The sequence below is a fragment of the Simochromis diagramma genome, unplaced genomic scaffold (assembly GCF_900408965.1).
Source record: "Simochromis diagramma unplaced genomic scaffold, fSimDia1.1 OVJJ01000293.1, whole genome shotgun sequence".
In the NCBI taxonomy this organism is placed as follows: Eukaryota; Metazoa; Chordata; class Actinopteri; order Cichliformes; family Cichlidae; genus Simochromis; species Simochromis diagramma.
The window spans coordinates 3580141-3601211 of record NW_024386801.1 but is presented as its reverse complement, the minus strand read 5'-3'; the positions used below and the strand labels follow the sequence as shown (position 1 = coordinate 3601211).

Here is a 21071-nt window from a genome sequence, read left to right as displayed (position 1 = left end):
CTTTACTTCATACCTACAGCTTGTTTAGTCATGCAAAAGTCTAGAGCCACGGCACAACAGCCAATAAATCAAAACTTAACCGTGTCTACTTAAAACCAGAGCACTGCTGTTGCCAAAACATCACTTACTTGTGTCGACTAATAGCTTTGTCAAAAGTCAAAGTCAGCTTTATTGTCAGTGCCCATATGTACAGTCATACACAGGAATTTGACATTGCAATGCTGCCATGGCCCTCAGTGTACACTAAAACAATATAAATATTAAAAAGTTAAAAAATTAAGTCATATATTAAACTTTTATTTTTTCATCCTTGGGATACATATTTTGCAATCACCATAAAAATAATTCAGATTATCACCATACATACGAGTGACTAATTTTGCCTGCTAACCCTGAACGTTTGCTGTTAATTTAGCAAAGCTGTAAGTTCACCAACATCCAAAGCACAACATACCTTTAGTGATCAACACTGCTCTTCTGTAAGACTGCGAGATACTTCATTTAAGCCTATATAAAACCACAAGTTAAACGTTTATAATAAAGATCATGATCCATCAAATTTCGTTGATATAAATGACGAACAAACGTAACACTCTATAGCTCATGTCAGGGGAACTGATAACCACACTACTTGCCTAATAATATAAAGTGAGATATCATATCATGTGGGAACTAGGCCCACAACACAGCTCAACAAGTAACAACATCTGATGCGCTGCTTATTCTATTCTTTTCCTACATAACTATGATCCTTTCAGACAATATAGGACGATGAATCATAAAATAATGCTGAATGCTGCGTCTAAAATTAGCTGCTGTCTATTGCTATCAGTGGTGTTTGTCTCCAGGTACCAGCCTCCCACACCGCTGTTTAGCAGCTCCTATCAGAAGCCACATCAGAATATACGGAAATGAGTTACGTAGCATTTACTGTCCCCAGCACTGTGCTGCCCTCTGCCAAGTGTGGAGCTGCCAGCTGCAGATACCCATCTGAGCACAATGCTCTTACCGTTAGAGCTTCCTCGTAATGCAACAGGAGGAAACTGTGCATGAATGCATACATACCCACACCCACAGATGCTGGGCACAGAGGGCCAGTGCGTTACACTCATCACACCAGTGTGTGTGAGCAGTTTGATATTTGAAATGTGTGAAAGTGAAACATTGGGTGTAAAGCAACACTTTCTGCGGTTTATTTTATTAGCAAAAGTCTCCTTTTGTGGTCAGCAGTTATCACTTAACAAGCCTTTTTAACCTGTTTAATGGGCAATCCAGCCTATGCACGTTTTTATACCAATCTTACCAACAGTAGTTGAGTAACTGACTGACTTATTGAACTCTTTAGAGAATTGTTACCGAAATAGAATATTTAGTTATGTGAGATTATAAATGCTATACATTTTACCACCCATGATGCTGATGAACAGCCTTAACTGACTGGCGTAGGCAGCTGTATAGTATTTTGATTTTAATCACTTTTCTGGAAAGACATTATGATGCAAAAATTAAACAACAGCAAAATAATCATATTTTTGTCCTCCGACAGCCTTGTTTAGTTATAACTTGCTCAAATGCCAATGATAAAAAGATAGTTATCTGCTGACAATAAGGCCTTTCAGGCTCGGAGAGGAGCCTGTGTCTCATTTACATGGACGGGGAACTGTGACTCTTTGTAATTCAAATTGTACAAGCTGCACTTCGACTCGCAGTGCTGGCTGAATGCAGAATGTCTGGGGATGTCAATTTGAAACTGGACAGTCTTGATGCAGATGAAGGGGCCTGGGAGTGGGTGGAGGGTGCACCATTCTACAAAGGAGGGTTTGATTTGTGACTTTTGCACTTTAGACCAGTAATGGGACTCAAAACACTGGAAGGCTTTCTAATTTGTATAAAGCCAGCAGGATGCATCAGGAGAAAGAAACTTATCAGACGTCATTGAGATACCGCGCGTCATCAAACGTCACCCACATTTCAGGCATAAGGCTTGCAGCTTGCCGGAAAGACAGCACTCCTCACGCAATGTCCACAACCACAGACGAGCCAGTTCTTTTAGAGTGTTAAAAAACATCACATTTCCTTGTTCCAAGACATTTCTAACTAATAGTAATGCCACAATTCTCTGGTAAGCAAGCCAAGAAAGAGAGTGAGAGACGCAGATGCAGGACATGGGGAGGACAAAGAAATGATGCACACAACCATATACACATGCAAAGTATTATACTTTTCCTGGTTCATTAATGGATGTGTGCCAGACTATGACCTCAGATGCAGTCTATATGGAGCACACCACCTAAACCTATTTTGAATCTCTTTTTACTTCCATTATTTCTGTTATAGTTATAAATTAAATTAATAACAAATGATTGCATATTATATATTTTAAGCCCCCCCCCCCCAAAAAAAAATGTAGGCCCATACAATGACATTACAATAAAGTTTGTTAACAAACATACAGCCCGCTTTTACCGAGGCTACCCATAGATATTTCAGCATTAGTGGGTTCAGATACCTCATATGGTTCAATCAGTAGTTAAACCAAAACTGACACTAGACATAGCTACGGTGGAAATATTAAGTTCCACTAATGGAAAATATCTGTATGCAAAAAAAGTTACAGGGAAGCACAATATTTCCCCTTTTCTACTTTGCCTTTCCATTCTCTCTTTAGAGGGATTATGTGTCTGAATTTACATTTTTTTACTGTGACTTTTTAAAATAAATTTTTTTTAAACTTTTTTAATTAATGTTTGTGTAATCTAAGTAACTAATATTAATTTTTGCCCAGCGCTGCCAGACATGATCATCATTACCACACATTTCATGTAACTGCTGATGGAGACGAGGATGGAGAGAGATGGAGTCTGGTATTTGATTGTGTGGTTATAGTTGTCTAATGTATGTAAACATACTAGCCTCAGTTACATAATCTTAAGAGCCACTACTCAAGTATGTGCATACATACTTTACATTCCCGATATGTAAACATAAACACAGAGACACGGTACAAATGTAAGTGATGAAAGCTTGTTTTCCCTTTTAACAATAAATAGATAATAAATAAGGTTAGCAAATAATTAAAATAACTGTCAGCATGTGAGTGGGTGTTGCAATTGTGCAAACAGGTATGTCTGTAGGCTGTAAGCTTTTTGTATGTTTTTTTTCTTTTATTGTTCATGTAATCACACCTTTTTAAAGGTGTCATACGTAGCATAGGGTTTGACCACCTTGTGACTTTCAGACCTTTCTTTGCCCATAAACAAGGCCCAAGAGTCATAGCTTAAAAAAGTCACATCCCCCGAGGCCTCTGACAGATGAAGGCCCACTTCATCTGTCAGAGGATTCTTAAAAAGTTTGTGAACACGGCCCCAAGTTCATACCGCTGTTTCATCAAAAGACCAGGGGCTATATTTGCAATCCTCCAAGCAAAAAAGTTTCTATGAAAGTTAAAGTTAGGACTAAATGTTGGTACAGATAAAAGATATTATAAAAGCATTTATAAGAGTAGATACTTAAATAGTAGATACTGTCAAAGTCATTTTATATCGAGGGCCTCATGCAGCTTACTTTGATGTCTAGCGCGCCGGACACGTGAAACTCCCCTTTCTATCTGATGGTTAATTACACATTAAATCCTTGAGATATCTTAGGATATTAAATACCTACAATTTCAAAATTTCATCTCATGTGTTATATTGCTGGGGTGAATGAAAGACATCTGTGTTTGGGTTTAAAATGTAAGAAATTAAAGAAATTTTTTTGTTGTTAAAATACAGCTAAAAATCCACATTTTTAACCCTCCTTCACATTTTTCAAAGTCATCCACTGGGCCTGATTGGAGTCCTTGCTAGGCCGATTTTGTCCTCTGACCCTTATGCTTCATATGTTCCAGTCAAGTTTAAAAAAAAAAATACACAGAATTGTTAAAATTGTAATATCTATATTTGGATGTTGTAGTAAAATGTAAGAAAACTGTTCTAATGGAAGTTGCCAGCAGATGAAGAGAGTCAGACAGAGATTTCGATGAGAAGCTTTTATGTCTTTTTTACATATCTGTGTTGTGGTCATGTATACTGTATAGACTTGCCATAAGAACCACAAGTATATCTCATAAAAGTGAAAACAAGGGTTGATATTTTAAGTCATGCAAGGATTTTTTTTAAAAGACTAACTCTTGTGAATTTTTCAATTAATAATAAAAAAATATATAATTATTAATTTTTTTATTAAACCAACTGGGGAATTTTCCAGCACCACACCTAAGCTAGGAATTACTTTCTCTTAGATTTCTTTGTTCTGTGGAGTGAGGAGCACTCTTAGTTTAGCCCCGGAGGAATCAAACGAAACATGTTTTGAGCGAAATGAGAAGATTTTCGTGTCTCTTATCTTTGGAAAGAATTCCAATTTGAGGCGTAGTATTCACAAATATTAAGTTAAACAAGTTTCTGGCCTCAAGAAACTGACAACAAATTTCTAAACTGATGCCCATAGTTAAAGCCTTATGTAAAGTCTGCCGTTCTCTTTAGTCTACGGAAAACAACTGTACTCGTGTCAGGGTTTTATTTGCATGTGTAGCGTGCAGCCAGTGTTCATCGCTGCTCAACCTGTGTACTCAGCAGCACAGAAGCTGACTTAGTTAACAGGTCTCTGTACCTTTACTTCCCCAATGGAAATAAGAGATATCATGTGATGTGCTAACAGAACATTTGTGTATTTCAACAGGACACTTCAACAAGCTGCATTTAATTATTAACAGGGGAAAATATTAAGCAGTGGTCATTTCTCATAACTGAATACAAAAACAGGATGATGATGATGAGGTTTTAATCAGAACATCTATGTTAAAGTTAAGCGATCGTGGCTCAAGAGTTGGCCGTTCGCCTTGTAATCGGAAGGTTGCCGGTTCGAGCCCCGGCTCGGACAGTCTCGGTCGTGGTGTCCTTGGGCAAGACACTTCACCTACCGCCTACTGGTGTTGGCCAGAGGGGCCGATGGCACATTATGGCAGCCTCGCTTCTGTCAGTCTGCCCCAGGGCAGCTGTGGCTACAACTGTAGCTGCCTCCACCAGTGTGTGAATGTGAGAGTGAATGAATAGTGGAATTGTAAAGTGCTTTGAGGACTTTGAAAAGCGCTGTATAAATGCAATCCATTATTATTATTAAGGTGTTGCCAATATATTGAGTATCTAAAAAATAAATAAATAAAAAGATACTGTTGACTGCTGATGGGAAAAGTGAAAACAGTTCCTATCTCTGGTGTGAAACTCATAATCTATCCACCCATGCTTTTCTATCCACCTCCTCTTTCAGAAGCACAAAACCATCATGTCACTTCTGCTGATCTGTCCAGTAAATGAAAGGGTGTGTGTGTGTGTGTGTGTGTGTGTGTGTTTATTTTATTTTCTATTACTTGCTTAGTTACTTACAGAATGGGCTTACAGCTCCACCCTTCAAAAAAAAACAAAAAAAAAACAAACAATGTGCAAAGGAACAATTTCCGCAGTTTATCAATCTAAATGTGCATCGGCAACAATGTCACAGATAAGCATTTAAAATCATCCTCCTTCTCAGTATAAAACTTTGCTCTGTTGTCGTTTGATCGGTGCTGACACAGCTCCACATTAATCATTGGTTCCATGTTACTTTACACTGAAGAACGGTGAAGATCACATACGGAAAGAAGCGAGCCGGGGTGGCAGAGGTATCAGATCAGGTCCTTTGAAGTGTATTAATAGAGTCAGCATCACGGCACCATGGAATAAATATTTGCATGAAGAACGTGCCTTTTCATCAAGCACTGATATTAAACTTGGAATATGCAACACAGCTGTTCAATTGTCTTCTGATTCTAAACAAAAAAGGAGTTAAGCCACTTATCACTTATTAGAGATGAACAAGTAACTGGGCAAGTCCCTGGGTCTGTGAAGTGAAGGGGACACTGAGCTGCACCACATTCCTTTCCTGACCCCTTTGTGTTGGCCACACACATCCTCGCATGCCATTCTCAAACTCTCTCATCTTTTCTCCCCCTCTCTCTGGGCAGACTGATCAGTGGGACACGGGACAGGTGGATCTGTGGAAGCTGGATGCCACAGTCTATCCGTTAGTTGAGCCTCTTTTCAGAGGAATGTATTTCAGGGGATTTCAGACTACAGGTCAGGTCACTTAAACAAACAGTTTACCAACAAAGAGAGTGAGTCATTTAGTCTACTTTGGCAATGCATTTTAATATTGCTTCACTGTTAAAACTCTCTAGCTCAAGTCCGACATATTAATTACCCATCGTTATAATTTTTTATGCAGTTGAAACTTTCAAAGGACCAAGTTTTATTGTACTATTACATCTTTGTTGGTATCAGCACAAAATTAATGTGTTATAACAGCAGAAATGTTTTCCATAAACTTTCCCTTTTAAGCGTGAGGTACACTCCACCGATTGCTGACTTAGGGGACGTACCTGCGCAACAGGTGCAGGAACCACGAACTCATGAAAACCGTGCGCATCACCGAAACAGAGCGCAGTGCAATAGTTGGAAAAGTGCAGTAGTGTCGTGTTTAATTTTGCTCATATTGTAAAAATTAAGTTTTTCTTACCTTGAGGAAGGCGCTGAAGACCAGAAGAGTCCACAGAGGGACGCTGAAGCGCATTGAGAGCTTCATGATGCCGCACACTGGGAGAACGGATTCTAGTGCTTTTTCTACCCGCTGCACACTTTCATGTCCAAACTTCCCTTTCGCTTGCAAAAAAAACAACAGAAAACAAACAACGACTGGACTTTCTTCTAACACCTGAGTCAAACCGTTGCTACATCAGGAGAGTTTAAAGTGAGAGAATGAAACTTTTTCCTCTGAATTCACGGGGAGGAGCAGCGGCGAGAGGCGCGTCATTCAGAGTAGTCCGCCTCTCTTCAGTTTTTCCTCACTTCAGCTCGAACTACTTCCTCATCAACTAAAAGTCTGCCTTCCCTCTTTCCTCGAAGAAATCCAACATTCTTCCCATAACTTTGCCACGCAGGTCGAAGGAATGCAGTGTCCCGTTTCTAACACGACGGAAATCCCATTTTCCAAAGCCAATGTTACTGGGAAACATCCCTAATATCACTGGCCTGGTTTCTCCTCTCTAAAGCAGTTCAGTCATTTCACAACAAAACAGAGTATTAGGCCAAAGATAAGGGGACTGCAGTGAGAGGGATATTTCATGCCTGAAGACTCGAGACAAAAGAACAGCTTAGTTTAAAGAACTAAAAAAAACAAATAAACCTGCAATTTCAAAACCCGTTTATAATTTAATATATTCACTCATGGTTTGACCTTGTCTTGTTGTTTTAGTCATCTTTGGCCACAAAAGTGACTTTATTTGAATGAGCGTTGAGTCCTAACTCATTAGCTAACACCACTAATACAGTCTAAGGATGTGCATTTAGCCTGCAGATAGCTGTTAAGGAACATAGAGATGTGAGAAATTTCCATTAATAATACTGAAAAAGACATGGTCAACAGTTCAGTTATTTATAGTCTATACAGATAAAGTCTAAAGTATCTAACTAGTGGGTCCCACCCACATACTGAGACACACAGTTGTCATGACACAAAATTGAAGAGTTCCGGAAGAAAGCTGGAAAATGTCAATTGGTTGGCGATTCCAACTTACAGTATTCCCACATGTGCAGTAAGTATGTTGCCACTAACACTATTATTACTCACAGTAAAGTAGACATAGGGTGCTTAAATAATCTTTGACTTAGTGACTTAATGCATTTTGTTGGTGTTTCAGTCAGGGATGGTTTTCAGACTAGGAAAGCAATGAAGATAATTGTTGTGACATGCCACAAACATCTTTATTTCAGCTGTGAAACTGTGAGCATCAAGATCAACTTTGTCTCCAAATCATTCAGTCTGAGCTGACCCTCTGATAATTTGCTCACTCCCGATGAAAACCTGAGTATCTTCAACACTTTCACTTCCAGCTCGGCCTCATGTCTTTTTGTCAGCACCATCTCCAAACCATAAACCACATCAGGTCTCATTACCATCTTGTAAATCTTCCCTTTCACTCTTGCTGCTATCTTGCTGTCACAAAACACCCTTGACACTCATCCCCACCCGCTGCACCCTCCCTGCACTGCGGTCTTCATCTCTCTTCTGCCCTGTTCACTGTTTTGGATGGTTCACCCTATCTCATTAGCCTTCACTACCACCACTACTCTGCTCAATGTAGAGTCACTGCTACAAACACTGGAACCAGAACAAAGGTAATATTCAAAACGAAAACTAAAACAAAGTCAAACAGAAACAGAGAGTCTGAAAATAAAACACTGCAGACAAAATGCAGGATCACGACAAACGAAACTTTTTTATCGTCTGCTGAAGGACTAAATGGAAGCTCTGGCTGCTGTTATATTTCTCCATGTAAACTCAATTCAAATGAATGATAAAAGAAATAAACTACATGGTATGAATGATAAGGGCCAGTCTTCATGTAAAGCTTATTTATAGCCTATTTTATCAGCTTTGTTTTTCTTGTTAGTGCTGGATGGACAGGAAACAGTTTATAACAGAGTGTGTGTGTGTGTGTGTGTGTGTGTGTGTGTGTAAAACAAAAAAACAAGCCTCCTTGTCACACTATTTAGGATGAATAATTCCTAAATAAATAAACATTTAATACTCAATTCTTGAAAATGAAACTCTTTTCTAGTGTAAGTATTGTGTGTAAGTTATGAATATGCACAGAAACCCATATAAAAAAAAATAGAATAGAAAAGCTACTTTATTGTAATTCAGAACATACACCAGTTACTGCACACCAAAATAAAATTTCAGGCATGTAACTTCACTGCCCTAAATATACTTTCTTAATGTGCCTTGTGCATATATGAATATACATCCTTTATGTTGAGTGCAGACATGTTTACGCATCCTGCGTGTTCATCCCGTGTTGAATTTTATGCTGCTGTCTTGTGCTTGTTCTGCTCATCTTTTGAGACATTCTCACAAGTGCGTTTTGAACCTTTTGGAATGTGTTGTTTATCACCTTCACACTTTTACATGTTAAAAAAAAAAAATTCTGTTACTTGTCAGCACTTACTGTGTAACGTTGTAGGATGTTCTCATGTTCTATAGAAATACTGCTAAGTTGCACTTCCTAGAAACAAACTTGGAACACAAAAGAAGACAGAAGTTTAGTTTTGTGAACACCAGAGCCTGGTCGGGTTTTACTGGTTGAAAATAATAATGGTAGATTTTTGCTACAACTTAACAACATAATTTAAAATAAATGAATACTGATGGGTGACAGAAATGTTGCAGCAACTTCCTGTTTGTTTCCCCGTCTCTAAAAAGCTCTTCTGAGTGACACAGACTGGCCTGATGTATGACAATGTTGTACAGTGTGTCATAGTTTTATTTGTCACTGAGAGGACATGCAAGGAAAGGTTCCAGCCAACGAGGAGGTTTAAACTAGGAACCCTCTGCATGTTGCGTGTTTAGGTTGTTTAAATGCATCATTATGCCAGGAAATGTTGGGTCCTGACATAACAATTCATGTAAATCACGTGGTCTCTATATCCCCACCTGGCTATTGACCAAGCATGATAATTTAGAGACCTTAAGCAAAGACCTGCATGAAGTCCTTGTTCACTTAAACAAATGCGTTCATAGCTAAGTGAGTAAAACAAAAATATTTTACATGTTAATAGATTTATTTTTAACTAGTACAGATTAACACTCGTTTGTGGATATAAGATAAGAAGCCTGCTCTATAAACACACAAAAAAGGAAAAAGCTTTCTAAAGTGGCACTTTGCCGATGAGGCTTCATGTAAATTGTCTGCTCAAAGTTGACTGACTACTTTATTTTGTGCACCTTGTTAGCGCTGGGTTAGCTGCTTTAATTCTTCATGCCATAGCTATATCAAAGTGTTTGAAATATACTAACATGCTGCCGCATCTCTAAGGTGCTGTGTTAAATTGAGATCTAGCGACACTAGAAGTTAGTTGAGTAAAGTGATCTCACTGTCAAAAAAATAAAAACAGTTTGAGACCAAGTCTCAGCTGTGTCGTTGAAAGGTGGCTTTCATAACACCCCTGTTTCGCCATTTTCCTCGGGCCAGCTTTATAATACCTTTTAGGCCTTCACGGCGCATGTGAAGTGAACATTCTGAGTTAAAGTGGCATAGCTGGGAGGTCACTTCACAGTTGAAATGTGAATTATGCGTTGTTCAGCGCAAACCTTATTGCATCCTGATGATTAGAACACAGAAGAAGACACAAGCAGGAAATTTGTCTTTTTCAGTCAACCGTGGTCATAGACTGAAGCCGAGTACAGCCTATGTCATATGTGAGCAACACGTAAATCTCCTTTCTAGTACAGCGTTAGAACTCATTACTCAAAAAAACACATTCTCAGTTTTATGTTATTTTAAAGTTGCCAAAATTAGGAAATCCTCATTTTCATGACTCCAGAATAGCTGGCTAGCCATGAATCGCTCTCATGTGTACGTGTATAATTAACGCCTTTTTAATACTGGTGCTTTTAAAGACGTGCTCTGTTAAGTGGGTGATTTTTTTGACCTCTTAGTACACTGGATGCCAAAGCCGCTTTTTGACAGACAGTTTTATACTGGCTGTTAAAAGAGCCCAACTAATGATGTCTAATGGAGATAGAGAAGATGTGAACTGGTCACTGTGACGTATTATTCTCAGTGTTACATAATGCTCTCGGACTGTTGCAATTTGTATTTTTTAAAGCCGCACCTTCCATATTTTTCCTTTTTTGTGCTCTGTCAGGAGATCAAGACTCAGATGTTTTCTTTTGAGAGATGTTGGTGATAACATTTGACCACAGGGACAGAAGGAATCTTATCTGCATGCATTCATAAAAAAGAAACATGCATTAGACTTAAATATCTCAGTCTGAGTGACCTGAAGTCAAAGTGCAGTCGTCAAACATGCAGCGTAACTCTGGTGTAGACTATACTACCGTTAGTAGTGCCTTAACTCTGCCGATCATTGCATAACCAGCATGCGCCCGAGTCTTATTATTTTACATTCAACATAAAGTGATCTCTATTTTCCACACAGAGAGTTGCAGAACATTTGCAAATCATCCTGTAGTTTTTTTTAATGAAGCACCTTAAGCTTTGTGTGTAAGAATACGCAACTCTTAGCGATGGCATTCTATTATCCCTAAAAGGCCTCTCGACTCTTCATCTTCCTGGTCATCATCATCGATTCATGCAACACAGAGTATTCAGGCATCTGATTTTACTAAATACTAACAGAAATTAACTGTTCATTAAAACACTGACATTTTTTATACAAAAAGATTAGTGTATTATCCCATAAAGACAAGATTTCTTTAAGCAAGTAACAGTTTAAAACAATTAAATTATAGTATTGTAAAAAATGATTTAAAAGATATTGTAACAAATCATTATTGGGTTGATGGACTGAGAGAAATTTGACACCTTTTTAGCTCCTTGATAGATTTAGACACCAAAAATTGTGCAACGTACCAACACCATGTGCAGCAAAACAGTCACAGAGAATATGCATTTAAGCTCGTATGTACACTTTTGACCCTGTGTAGATTAGAGAAAATCCACCATGAATTCAAACACATGCACATTCATGCCCATGATCAGTGCATGCAAATGTCATATATACAGTTGTCACAAACCTGTCTTATTATAACTTAAGCGCATCAGGCTCAGATGGTAAAAAACACCTTCGGTGTTATTTGGAGAGGGCGGCAGCTTCTTAAAATATGGCAGAATTTGATGCTCTGAAAATGAGAAGTGGGTAGAATTACTCAAAGAAGTGTTTCCACTTTGAAAACAAGCAACAAAATCTGCACAAGAATGTTGGAAGAGTGGTGTTGCACGAGGCTTATAACTCTCAGCCAGGAGAGTCTCATGTGAGACAATTACTATTTAGAAAGCTTCATGTTCCAAGTTGCCAGGGTGATAGGATAGGTCCAAAGTAGATTTTACATGCACTTACCACCTACTCGATGTTGCATTCTCAATCTGTAAAAACAACTTTGACCTAAAGATAGACACAGGACCTCTGAAACTGCGCTATGGTGTCTGATATGAACATGAACATGACAATGAGTTCACTGTACTCAAATGGCCTCCACAGTCACCAGATCTTTATCTCCAAGAGCACCTTTGGGTTGTGGTGGAACAGGATATTTGCATCACGGGTATGTAGCCAACAAATCTGCTGCAAATGTGTGATACTATCATGTCATAATGGACCAAAATCTCTCAGGGATATATCCAGGACTTCGCTGAATCTATGGCATGATGAATTAAAGCAGCCGAAGAACTAGCAAGCCGAGGCTAATTAAGGCAGCCGGTCCCATCTTTTATGTGAGGCCTCCTTTGGCAAAGTTCCACTTGAGACAACTTTTTTTTTCTTTTTCTTTTTTTTTTGTCTTCTTATCTTGTTTCTGCAAACAAGTGTTAACATGTACTTGGTAAAAAATAAAGCTGTCAACATGTAAAAAAAAAAAATTGTTAATTTTACTTGAAAAATTACAAATGCATTGGGTAAAATGGAGAAGAGCATCACACTCGTCTTTGCTTGAGGTTTTTCAATTGCTGTGCTTCGTCAGCAGCAAGTAAAGCCAGCCGCGTGAATGCCAGGATGCAAAGTTTCTTAGCACAACAATGCCTTTTAACAACTGCACCTAACTTCTGTGAAGGTTCTCAGTCATCCAGGTCACCGTAGTCTAAGGAGTTTGGAAAGAAAAGTCTCTGGACTTCGAGAAGTTTCTCGGATGAGAGGTGAAACGTCTTCAAGCAACTTAAAGAAGTCCAGATGCTTTTCTTTCTAAGCTCCGCTTAGACAACTGCACCTAACCTAAACATATAATCCTCTCTTTAGAGTTCAGTATGGTGCAATCCACACATGGTAAGCTCCACACCTCTCCACTAGTTGCTTCACTCTCGTTTACTTTGCAGTCACTACTTACTGTCCAATGTATTGTTTCTTTATTAAATTTATTCTTTTTCTATCACACCTTCCAGTGTTTATATGGAGTGCACACACATTAACACTACAAGGTCAAAGTTCTGTTTTATGTTATATTAATACATCTTTCTTTGTTTGAGTTACCTGGGGTTTGGCTTCTCCTTGCTGGTTGGCAAAAGGTGTGGCAAAGGGATGGGAGATCTGAAGTACTGCTGACAGCCTAATTGGATCAAATCACATGATTCATTGCCTGGGGGGTGTTTCAAGATTGTTTAATTATTTTGTGTTTTCACAGGCCGGCCTTTAAGGTGTCACAGATAAAAACCCTGAAAACCATAAATTTCACACCTGAGCCTCAACTCTCAACTTGGGTGTTCTTTTGGACAGCTCCTTTAAACTTGATAAGCAAGTGTCCTCTGTGGTACGGTCTAGCTTTTACCAGCTATGACAAATCTCTGAAGGCTAAGCATTACATACCGCGAATGGATCTGGAAAAACTTATACATGCATTTGCTACCTCAAGATTAGATTACTGGAACTCCCTTTACCTGGGCCTCCAATCTGTCCTTCTCCATAAACTACAACTTGTTCAAAATGCAGCGGCACGCCTTTTAACTGGTACTAGAAGGTTTGATTTTATTACCCCGATCCTTGCTGACCTACACTGGCTGCCCATCAAATATCGGATTGATTTTAAGATTTTACTGCTTACATTCAAAATCGTAAATAATATCGCACCGTGCTATTTAACTGAACTTGTCAGCCGGTATACTCCTAGGAGAGCACTTCGATCATCGAGTCAAATGCTCCTGGTGCAACCTAGGTCCCGGCTGAAAACCAGAGGTGATCGTGCCTTTGCCATTGCTGGAACAGTCTTCCTTTTAAAACACGATTGAAAACGTATTTATTTGATCTTGCATTTTAGATTAGTTAGTGATTTATCAGATGTGCACTTTGTACTTTTATTGCATTTGTGTGTAATTTTCAATTATTGTGTTACTGGGTTCTTCCAGTTGATATTTCTGTGCTGATTTTTATCTAACTTTTACACTAGGTGTGAAATATTTCTTTTAGCATAGTACTCACGGGTTAATTAGTGCTTTGTTTTAACAGGGAATGCATGTATCTGTATCCATGTCTAATTAATTTTATTTCATATTTTATTATTGAGAAGCACTTTGGAGTACCTCTGGTCTTTTAAACGTGCTATATAAATAAAGTATTGATTGATTAAATTATACATCATTACAAGGAAAGTCACCTGCCGTTTTTTCAGATAACTTACTGAAACTTCATTGCTACTGTGATGGTGCAGAGTACGTAAATGCATTTAGAATTTATCTGAGCAGATTCATTAGCTGTTGGCTTTTTGTAATGTTTGCTTCTTTACTGTAATAATGGTCCACTGACAGTCCCAGCATTTTAAGTTTATTATGTTTTGGGTTTATTTTTGCATTATGGAGTGTTTTGGGGTTCTCTGGTGTTTTGATTATTTACGATAGATTATATTACTGTGGTTCTGGTTCAGGGTTTTGTTCACAGGGTTTGTGTTCTCATGTTTTGTGTGGGTTTAGTTCTGTGTCTGGTCTGCGTCTTTGTGTAGTGATGTCTTGTTCCTGTTTTATTGTGAAGGTCTGCGTCTCATGTGGGTGTGTTCAGTTTACCTCCCTTGTCTCGTCTCGTTAATTACTCCCAGCTGTGTCCCCCGCCTGTGTGTCATCTCCCTGTGTTTCTCTGAGTGTATTTAAGTCGTGTCTTCTGCTGTAGTAGCTGCTGGTCTGTCTGTATTTCTACCATGTTTCATTCATGTGTTCGCCCTGCTGTCACCATCATATACCATCGTCGATCTTCCTTCATGTTCAGGTTCCTTTTCTGTAGTTAGTTGTCCCCAGTATCGTTTAGTTCATTCTCCGTTTGCCGTTTGTCTATTTTTATTTTGTGTTTAATAAACCACCTTCACACCTTTAGAAGTGCCTGCGTTTGGATCTTCCTTTATTACTTCCACACGGCTCATCTCTATCGCTGTGACACAGTCAAAGTTATTGGAAAGAGCTTCAAGGAACTGCAAAAGCAGAAAAATGCTCCTTGGTTTAATTTTAAAACTTAAACAAATATATCCTTTGAATGTTTCATTTAGCTGAAAAAGTTATAGGCAGCAGGAAAGAAAGCAAAGCACTTTGATTTCCAGTCCAAATAATGAAGACAATGGATGGATTTCCTAGAGGCCGGGGTTCTTACATACTTGTCTCTTAGCCCAAAACTTATACTGAAGATCTTCACCAGAGATAAAGAGAAGAAACTGTATTTACTGTAGAAGTGACGTCAGTTCTAAGAAATTGTAAGAACAATCTTTTGACTTTATTCACAGTTTTGAACTGGGAGTGAGCCCCTGAGTGAGCCGCACCTCTTCCTTAGCCCTCTGAGTGATAAAACATCTCTTTGATATGGATGATCTTTGAAAATGCCAGAAGAAGAAAAAAAAAGATCAAGTGTTTGAAGTTTGCTCACACAATCTTCTACCAACTGAGATAATGTTTCTCTTTGGTTCCATGGGAAACACCCAAGGAAATGACCGATGAATTCTCCTTTTCCAGATGTGTTTTACTCCTCTTACCCTTTGCTGTTCCAGTAACAACATTGCCGTGTTATATAGCTTATCGCTGGCATTGATGGCCAGGAACAAAATCAATTAAGCAAATATACTGTGAGGGTTACAGTACAGCTACTTGTGCAAATACGCATGTTAGAAGAAGGGAAAATAAACAATGAGCACATCTTTTGTGAAAGATTATAATTGTGCTATGCACACACACACACACACACACACACTTGTAAGATGATTGTGTTTTTTTTGCTGAATGTGAAGGCAAACAGTAACATTGCTTCATCTTTGCAAAAGAGCTTCTCTTTGAGCCTTTTCCTAACCCACTCTGTCCTCTGGTTGCAAAGAAAAATATTTATAGTGTGAACAAATATGTCTTTTAACTGCTTTAGGTAGTTAAAAGAGAAGGTTGCATGGTGTGATTGAAAAGATCCACATTGTGCTGCGTGCAGAATGCTTTCATGGTTAAAATAACTTAATTTGGTTATTTACTTCCTATATTTAGGTGACCATACTTGATGTGGTCAGACCTGTTTAACAACACACAAGAATTATAAAGTCAGCATCAGTTTGAATTAATCACATCTTCAGTTCCAAGATTCCCAAACAGCGGCCCTTGCAACTGATAAAGAATTAAGGGAAAATGTGACAAAGTTTGTTCTTCCTGTTAAAAAAGGCATTTTTCCTTTCCACCACTGCCTAGTGGCTGCTCACAGGGGATCATCTGATGGCTTTCTCTCCAATACTGTAGGGCCTTTATAGTGATTTGGCACTACAGAACAAAAGGTCAATCGAATTGAATTAAACACTACATCCAGGATAAACCCTAGTGTCCCCACTCTTACAGTTAAGAAAATGGATAAATATATAAATACCTGAATTTAAACGTGACATTAACCTTGATGTCAGAGAATATGGTAAAACTAGACAGCAGAGATGTTTAATAAGTGACAGACAAATTTTAAATTTCCAGCTATTGCTATTAAAAGGAACAGAAATAGTTTGCTATAGGCTGAAATAGTTAACTAAAAGCAATTGACAAATACTTTTCTTAAATCTTTGAGATAAAATTCTACTAAAAAGGTTGCCTGACAATATTCACAAAGTTAAATAAACTGCTAGTTGCTTCATATCAGGTGAAAGTTTATCCTTGTGTTCAGTAACAGCCAGCTGATTTCTAACTTATTAAATGTCCCTATCTTCTGTTCTTGTGATATTTTTAGGACTGTATACAGAAACATAACACTTCTCTATATTATAGTTTAATTCCAGTTATGAAGCCATGCATAAGTCTAGATATGCTCACTAAGATTAGTTCTCAGATCTTAACACTAGCTGTGTGTGTGCAGCACTGCTGCCTGACACCAGGAAGGTCATGGGTTTAAACAACTGGAACCTGTGTATGTGCAGTTTGTGTTGGCTCTTCAACATACAGGTGACCTTTCCATGTCTCTTTCTGTGACACCCTATGAGAGCTGGAAAAGGCTCCAGTTACTCTAAAGAAGAAAATAAATGGATAAATGGTTCTGAAAAGTTTTATAAAACTTAAGTTTTAAACTGTGTTAAATTTTAAAAAAAGACTCTGTTGCACTTTTGTATTGCTTTGTTGTTGAAAGGTGAGGTGCAGTTAAACCTTTTCTTTGAAATATCTGCCTGTTGCTTCTGCCAACAGATATAGAAATACAAACTTTCTCAAGCTGACATAAACATATTTGTAATGCTTTAAAAAAAAGAAGAAGAAGAAAAAAAAAGCAATGGACGACATGACGGGTAGCGAGTCTTTTGTTTGCACTTCCCCCGATACAGTCCACCTTCTCATTTTCCATTACATTTTTGGTTTGAACTAAGCAGTTCAAATAACTTCCTCTAATTCATACTGTATAAAAAGTAAACAAAAACACAATGCAGGGACAAACTGAAAACATGTCAAACATTTGAACACAGACAATGTACAATTTTCAGAAAAATATTTTAATATGCAGAAACACACATCAAAAGTTGTCATTGCAGCTCAGCTATTTGACTGTGCAGTCAAAGTATTGCAGTTAATTAGACTTAATGGCAGTAGGTCAAAAATATCACTGGGTACTGTAAATAGCTCCTCAGCTAAAGCACAATGTCATTAAAACATTTAAAGAATGTGGAAAGACCACCAGCTGATTACAGTTGGTAAAGGAAATGGGAATGGCACATAGTGTAAACATGATCCCATCCCAACTTTTTTGACATGAGCAAATTTGTTTTTAATAGTATATTTGGATGCTGTATGCAAAGCACTAATAAAGTACACACCATAGCTCTAATATTTGACTGTGCACTGTTTTATCCAAAGCATTGAACTCTCCTCCATACCCTTCTATCTCTGCATTACTTGTTTGTTTGTTTATGTTGAGTAAATGGACATAATTGAGGTTGTGGTCATGAACTAGTGGTTGTCCATCTCTACTGTCTGGGCGTCTTGATATTGGAACCCTAGAATAAACATAGATTTCTAATCTAACATCCAATCTGAAGTTTAGCAGTGATGGTGCGGCTAGGTTGCTGTGACCGGGCCCTGCAGCGAGGGTGGAGACGCACTGGAAAAACATAATGTTTGCACACCCCATTTAAGGCTCATCAAAGACATTTGATTTTACTATAATTCCTTTCAAGATTAATGTCTCTTCTTTCTCTCAAAAATGCTCATGTTAAAACAAATCCGTGTACAAAACACATTTTGCATCCAATGTAAATAACCGACTGAGCACGTACACACAAATCCACATTCAGTGTTTAACAGATAAACAAAAACCTCCCATGAGGCTCATTTCCCATATAGCATCACATAAACAAATGAAAAAAACTGAGGTCCTCTGCAAGCACTGGCAGACAACTAGCAATGGTTTATTTTTTTCCCTAGTCTAAATGATTATGAGTGGAATAACACTTTCGTTTTGGTAATACTGCCGCTGTCATTTTCATATCGCCAGTCCAGGCGACACAGATGTGTTAAAGTTTTTTTTACATAGCTGCTCAGGAACTGGGAGGAGGTGTTTTTCTCACTATTTACTGTCACAAACAGCATTAAAAATAAGTCTTCTGGGTAAATTCCTGTGAATAATGTCATTTACATCAAATGGTAATATTTTAACGGAATATCTGAAGGGCGAACCGAGAAACGAGTGACCACTCGAATAGGAATAAATTACTATCTGAAGGCAAAAGTTAAACTATAACCAAGTCGAGGACTACTGGCACTGAAAGATCAGTTATTTATAAGCAGATCTCTCAGTACTGTAAAGCTACAAAAAAAACCCTGACTTTAAACAAATAGCTAATTATTGCCAAATTTCACATATTATACTTAATCTCATTTTTTTCTGTTTTTTTTTTCTAGGAATGGGACGCATCATATCATTCAGGAAGTACTTCAGCATTTTAGTAGAATTTCAGTAAAACCGATGTGAAACATGAGTCCGAGCTGCAAAGTACAAAAATTATTATTTATTTCATGCAGCTGATCAAACACTAAAAATACTTGGTCTTAAACGTTTCATACTGCCCTTATTCGTTAAACCTGCTCTGCCTGGTAATAGTCATCTCTGATTTGCAACAGATGCTATAAACCCAAAAAAAAGTGCAGTGTTCATGGACAAGTTAGTCCATGAACACTGCACTTTTTTTGGTGCAAGGTCTCGCAGGATTGCAGTGTCAGAGAGCACATTTGACCCTGCACATTTCAGCTGTGTTTCACAAGCTCCGTAATATTTCCTATGGCGAGATCAGCAAGCTCATCTCTCAACAGACGTCCTTTGCTTTTTTTGCTCCAAATTTAACTTGGAAGGCTGACTACAGACTGTTTATTTAACTTACTGTATAGTGTCACCATCATACCAGTGACAATAAACGAATATTTTCTCTAGAATTTCTTTAGATTTGATTTACCTAACCCTGTGACATTACAACAAATAATGTGTCTTCTTTTATGAAACAGGAAGTGAGCCTGCTGCAGGCTGCGTTCATCAGATGAGCACTTTATAGCTCCCTGATTCTCTCTAATGCAAATGTGCAGCAAGATTATCCTGCCGGTTTGTGTTGGGCTGTGTTTTATGGCTGGAAACTGCTGCATTCATCAGAATGCGACATGATGAGTCACAGTCAAATCTGAGTTTGGCATCTGTTTGGTAACAGACAGGAAGGCTTTAAACCCAATTAGTGTGCTAAAAAAATAAATAAAAATAAACTCCCCACACAAAATACCACTTGGCTAAATGTTCCAGCAAGTATTAATGAGACAGAGTCTACTGGGTACGTTTATGAAGACACCAGCAGTGAGTCACTAGGACCACTAGATGCCTCCATTTGTTACCACAAGAATGTTGCTCCACAATTTGTTTTAATATGGAAAAAAAACCCCACTTTAATAATTTTCTTACTGTTCTTTATAAGTTCTACATTGCACTTCATTAAGCTTTCCGGGAAGTAAGCATTTTAACACCTCTGTGAGATTACATCACATTTCAGTAAAATTGCTGTGTGGTATCAATTGTGTGAGAGAGAATGAGGAAGTGATGTCAGAGTTTGATGTTTCTGCGTGGCAGCTAGTGAACCGGACAGTTCAAGGCCACTGGATAAATCTTTCTTTGTATCATTAATTAGATTAGATCATAGCTTAATGGTGAAAAAAGGAAAAGGGGAATGGGAAGATGAAAGACAGAGGAGTTCATTTAGCTGACTGCAGTAGGAGAAAGGTGAGGATGTGTGGGAGAGATATATTGATGGAAAGGAGAGGACTCTGAAGTGGGTCATAAATAAGAAAGGGCAGAAAGAGAGAAAGTGTTTAAGGACACAAGGTTTAGTTTAGCAAGTCACTTGAATTTTATTGAGGAAACTGGAGAGACTGGTGTGAACCCGTTGTGACACCAGCTATAAGAGAAATGTTTTCAGATCCTCTCTAAAGGCAACCTAGTTTGCTTTCCCCTGCAGATATGAGCCAACATCTCAGGCTTTAGTTTTTATTTCTTTGTTTTTCATCACTATTATTATTATTTTTTAACTCCTGGGTTTGTGTTACACAAATGAGTACAGGTATCCCTAATATACACAACTCTGGCTGTGAGCACAACAACCTCTTCTACTTGCCGTTCAAACCTTCTATTTGTGCCGAGCAGCCAATCAGAAGAAATTTAACTTAAGTAGAGGGGGAACAGGGTGAATACTTGAATTCATCAGTACAGACATATTAGTTCAGCTGAATGTTGAGATTATACTGGTAGCAAAGGTAGCAAAGGTGATAACCTGTATGTTGCTTTCATAGCTTGTTTCTGCTGCCCCCAAGTGGTCAAAGGGAAATCAGACAAGCTTTGGTGCCTTTAAATTTTCTCTTTGCAACAATTTGTCTTGTGTACAGAAGCACATTTTAGCAGAGGGCTCTGGTGTAACATGTTAATTACTCTTTCATGTGTGACAATCTTTATCTTTTTTCCAAATAATATAATATAAACATTGTATGCAGT

At 38.2% G+C, this 21071-nt stretch overlaps 1 protein-coding gene across 11 annotated transcripts in view; it reads right to left on the bottom strand.

The window, feature by feature from the left end:
• LOC120729536 (receptor-type tyrosine-protein phosphatase eta-like) overlaps nucleotides 1-13190 on the bottom strand; it is a 49177-nt gene extending 35987 nt beyond the window's left edge. For 5 of the 11 annotated variants that reach the window (XM_040025202.1, XM_040025201.1, XM_040025205.1 and 2 more), the window contains exon 1: nucleotides 6592-6852. Coding sequence is in view for 9 of the 11 variants with exons in the window: in XM_040025201.1 (XP_039881135.1) it covers nucleotides 6592-6657 (66 nt within the window). In the remaining 2 variants the exon portion in view is untranslated. Of the gene's footprint in view, nucleotides 1-6591; nucleotides 6855-9082; nucleotides 9151-11673; nucleotides 11779-11996; nucleotides 12016-13118 lie in introns of those variants that run through there. The other 6 variants (XM_040025206.1, XM_040025207.1, XM_040025199.1 and 3 more) reach the window with 5 other exon arrangements.
• Between the last annotated feature and the right edge of the window lie 7881 nt (nucleotides 13191-21071).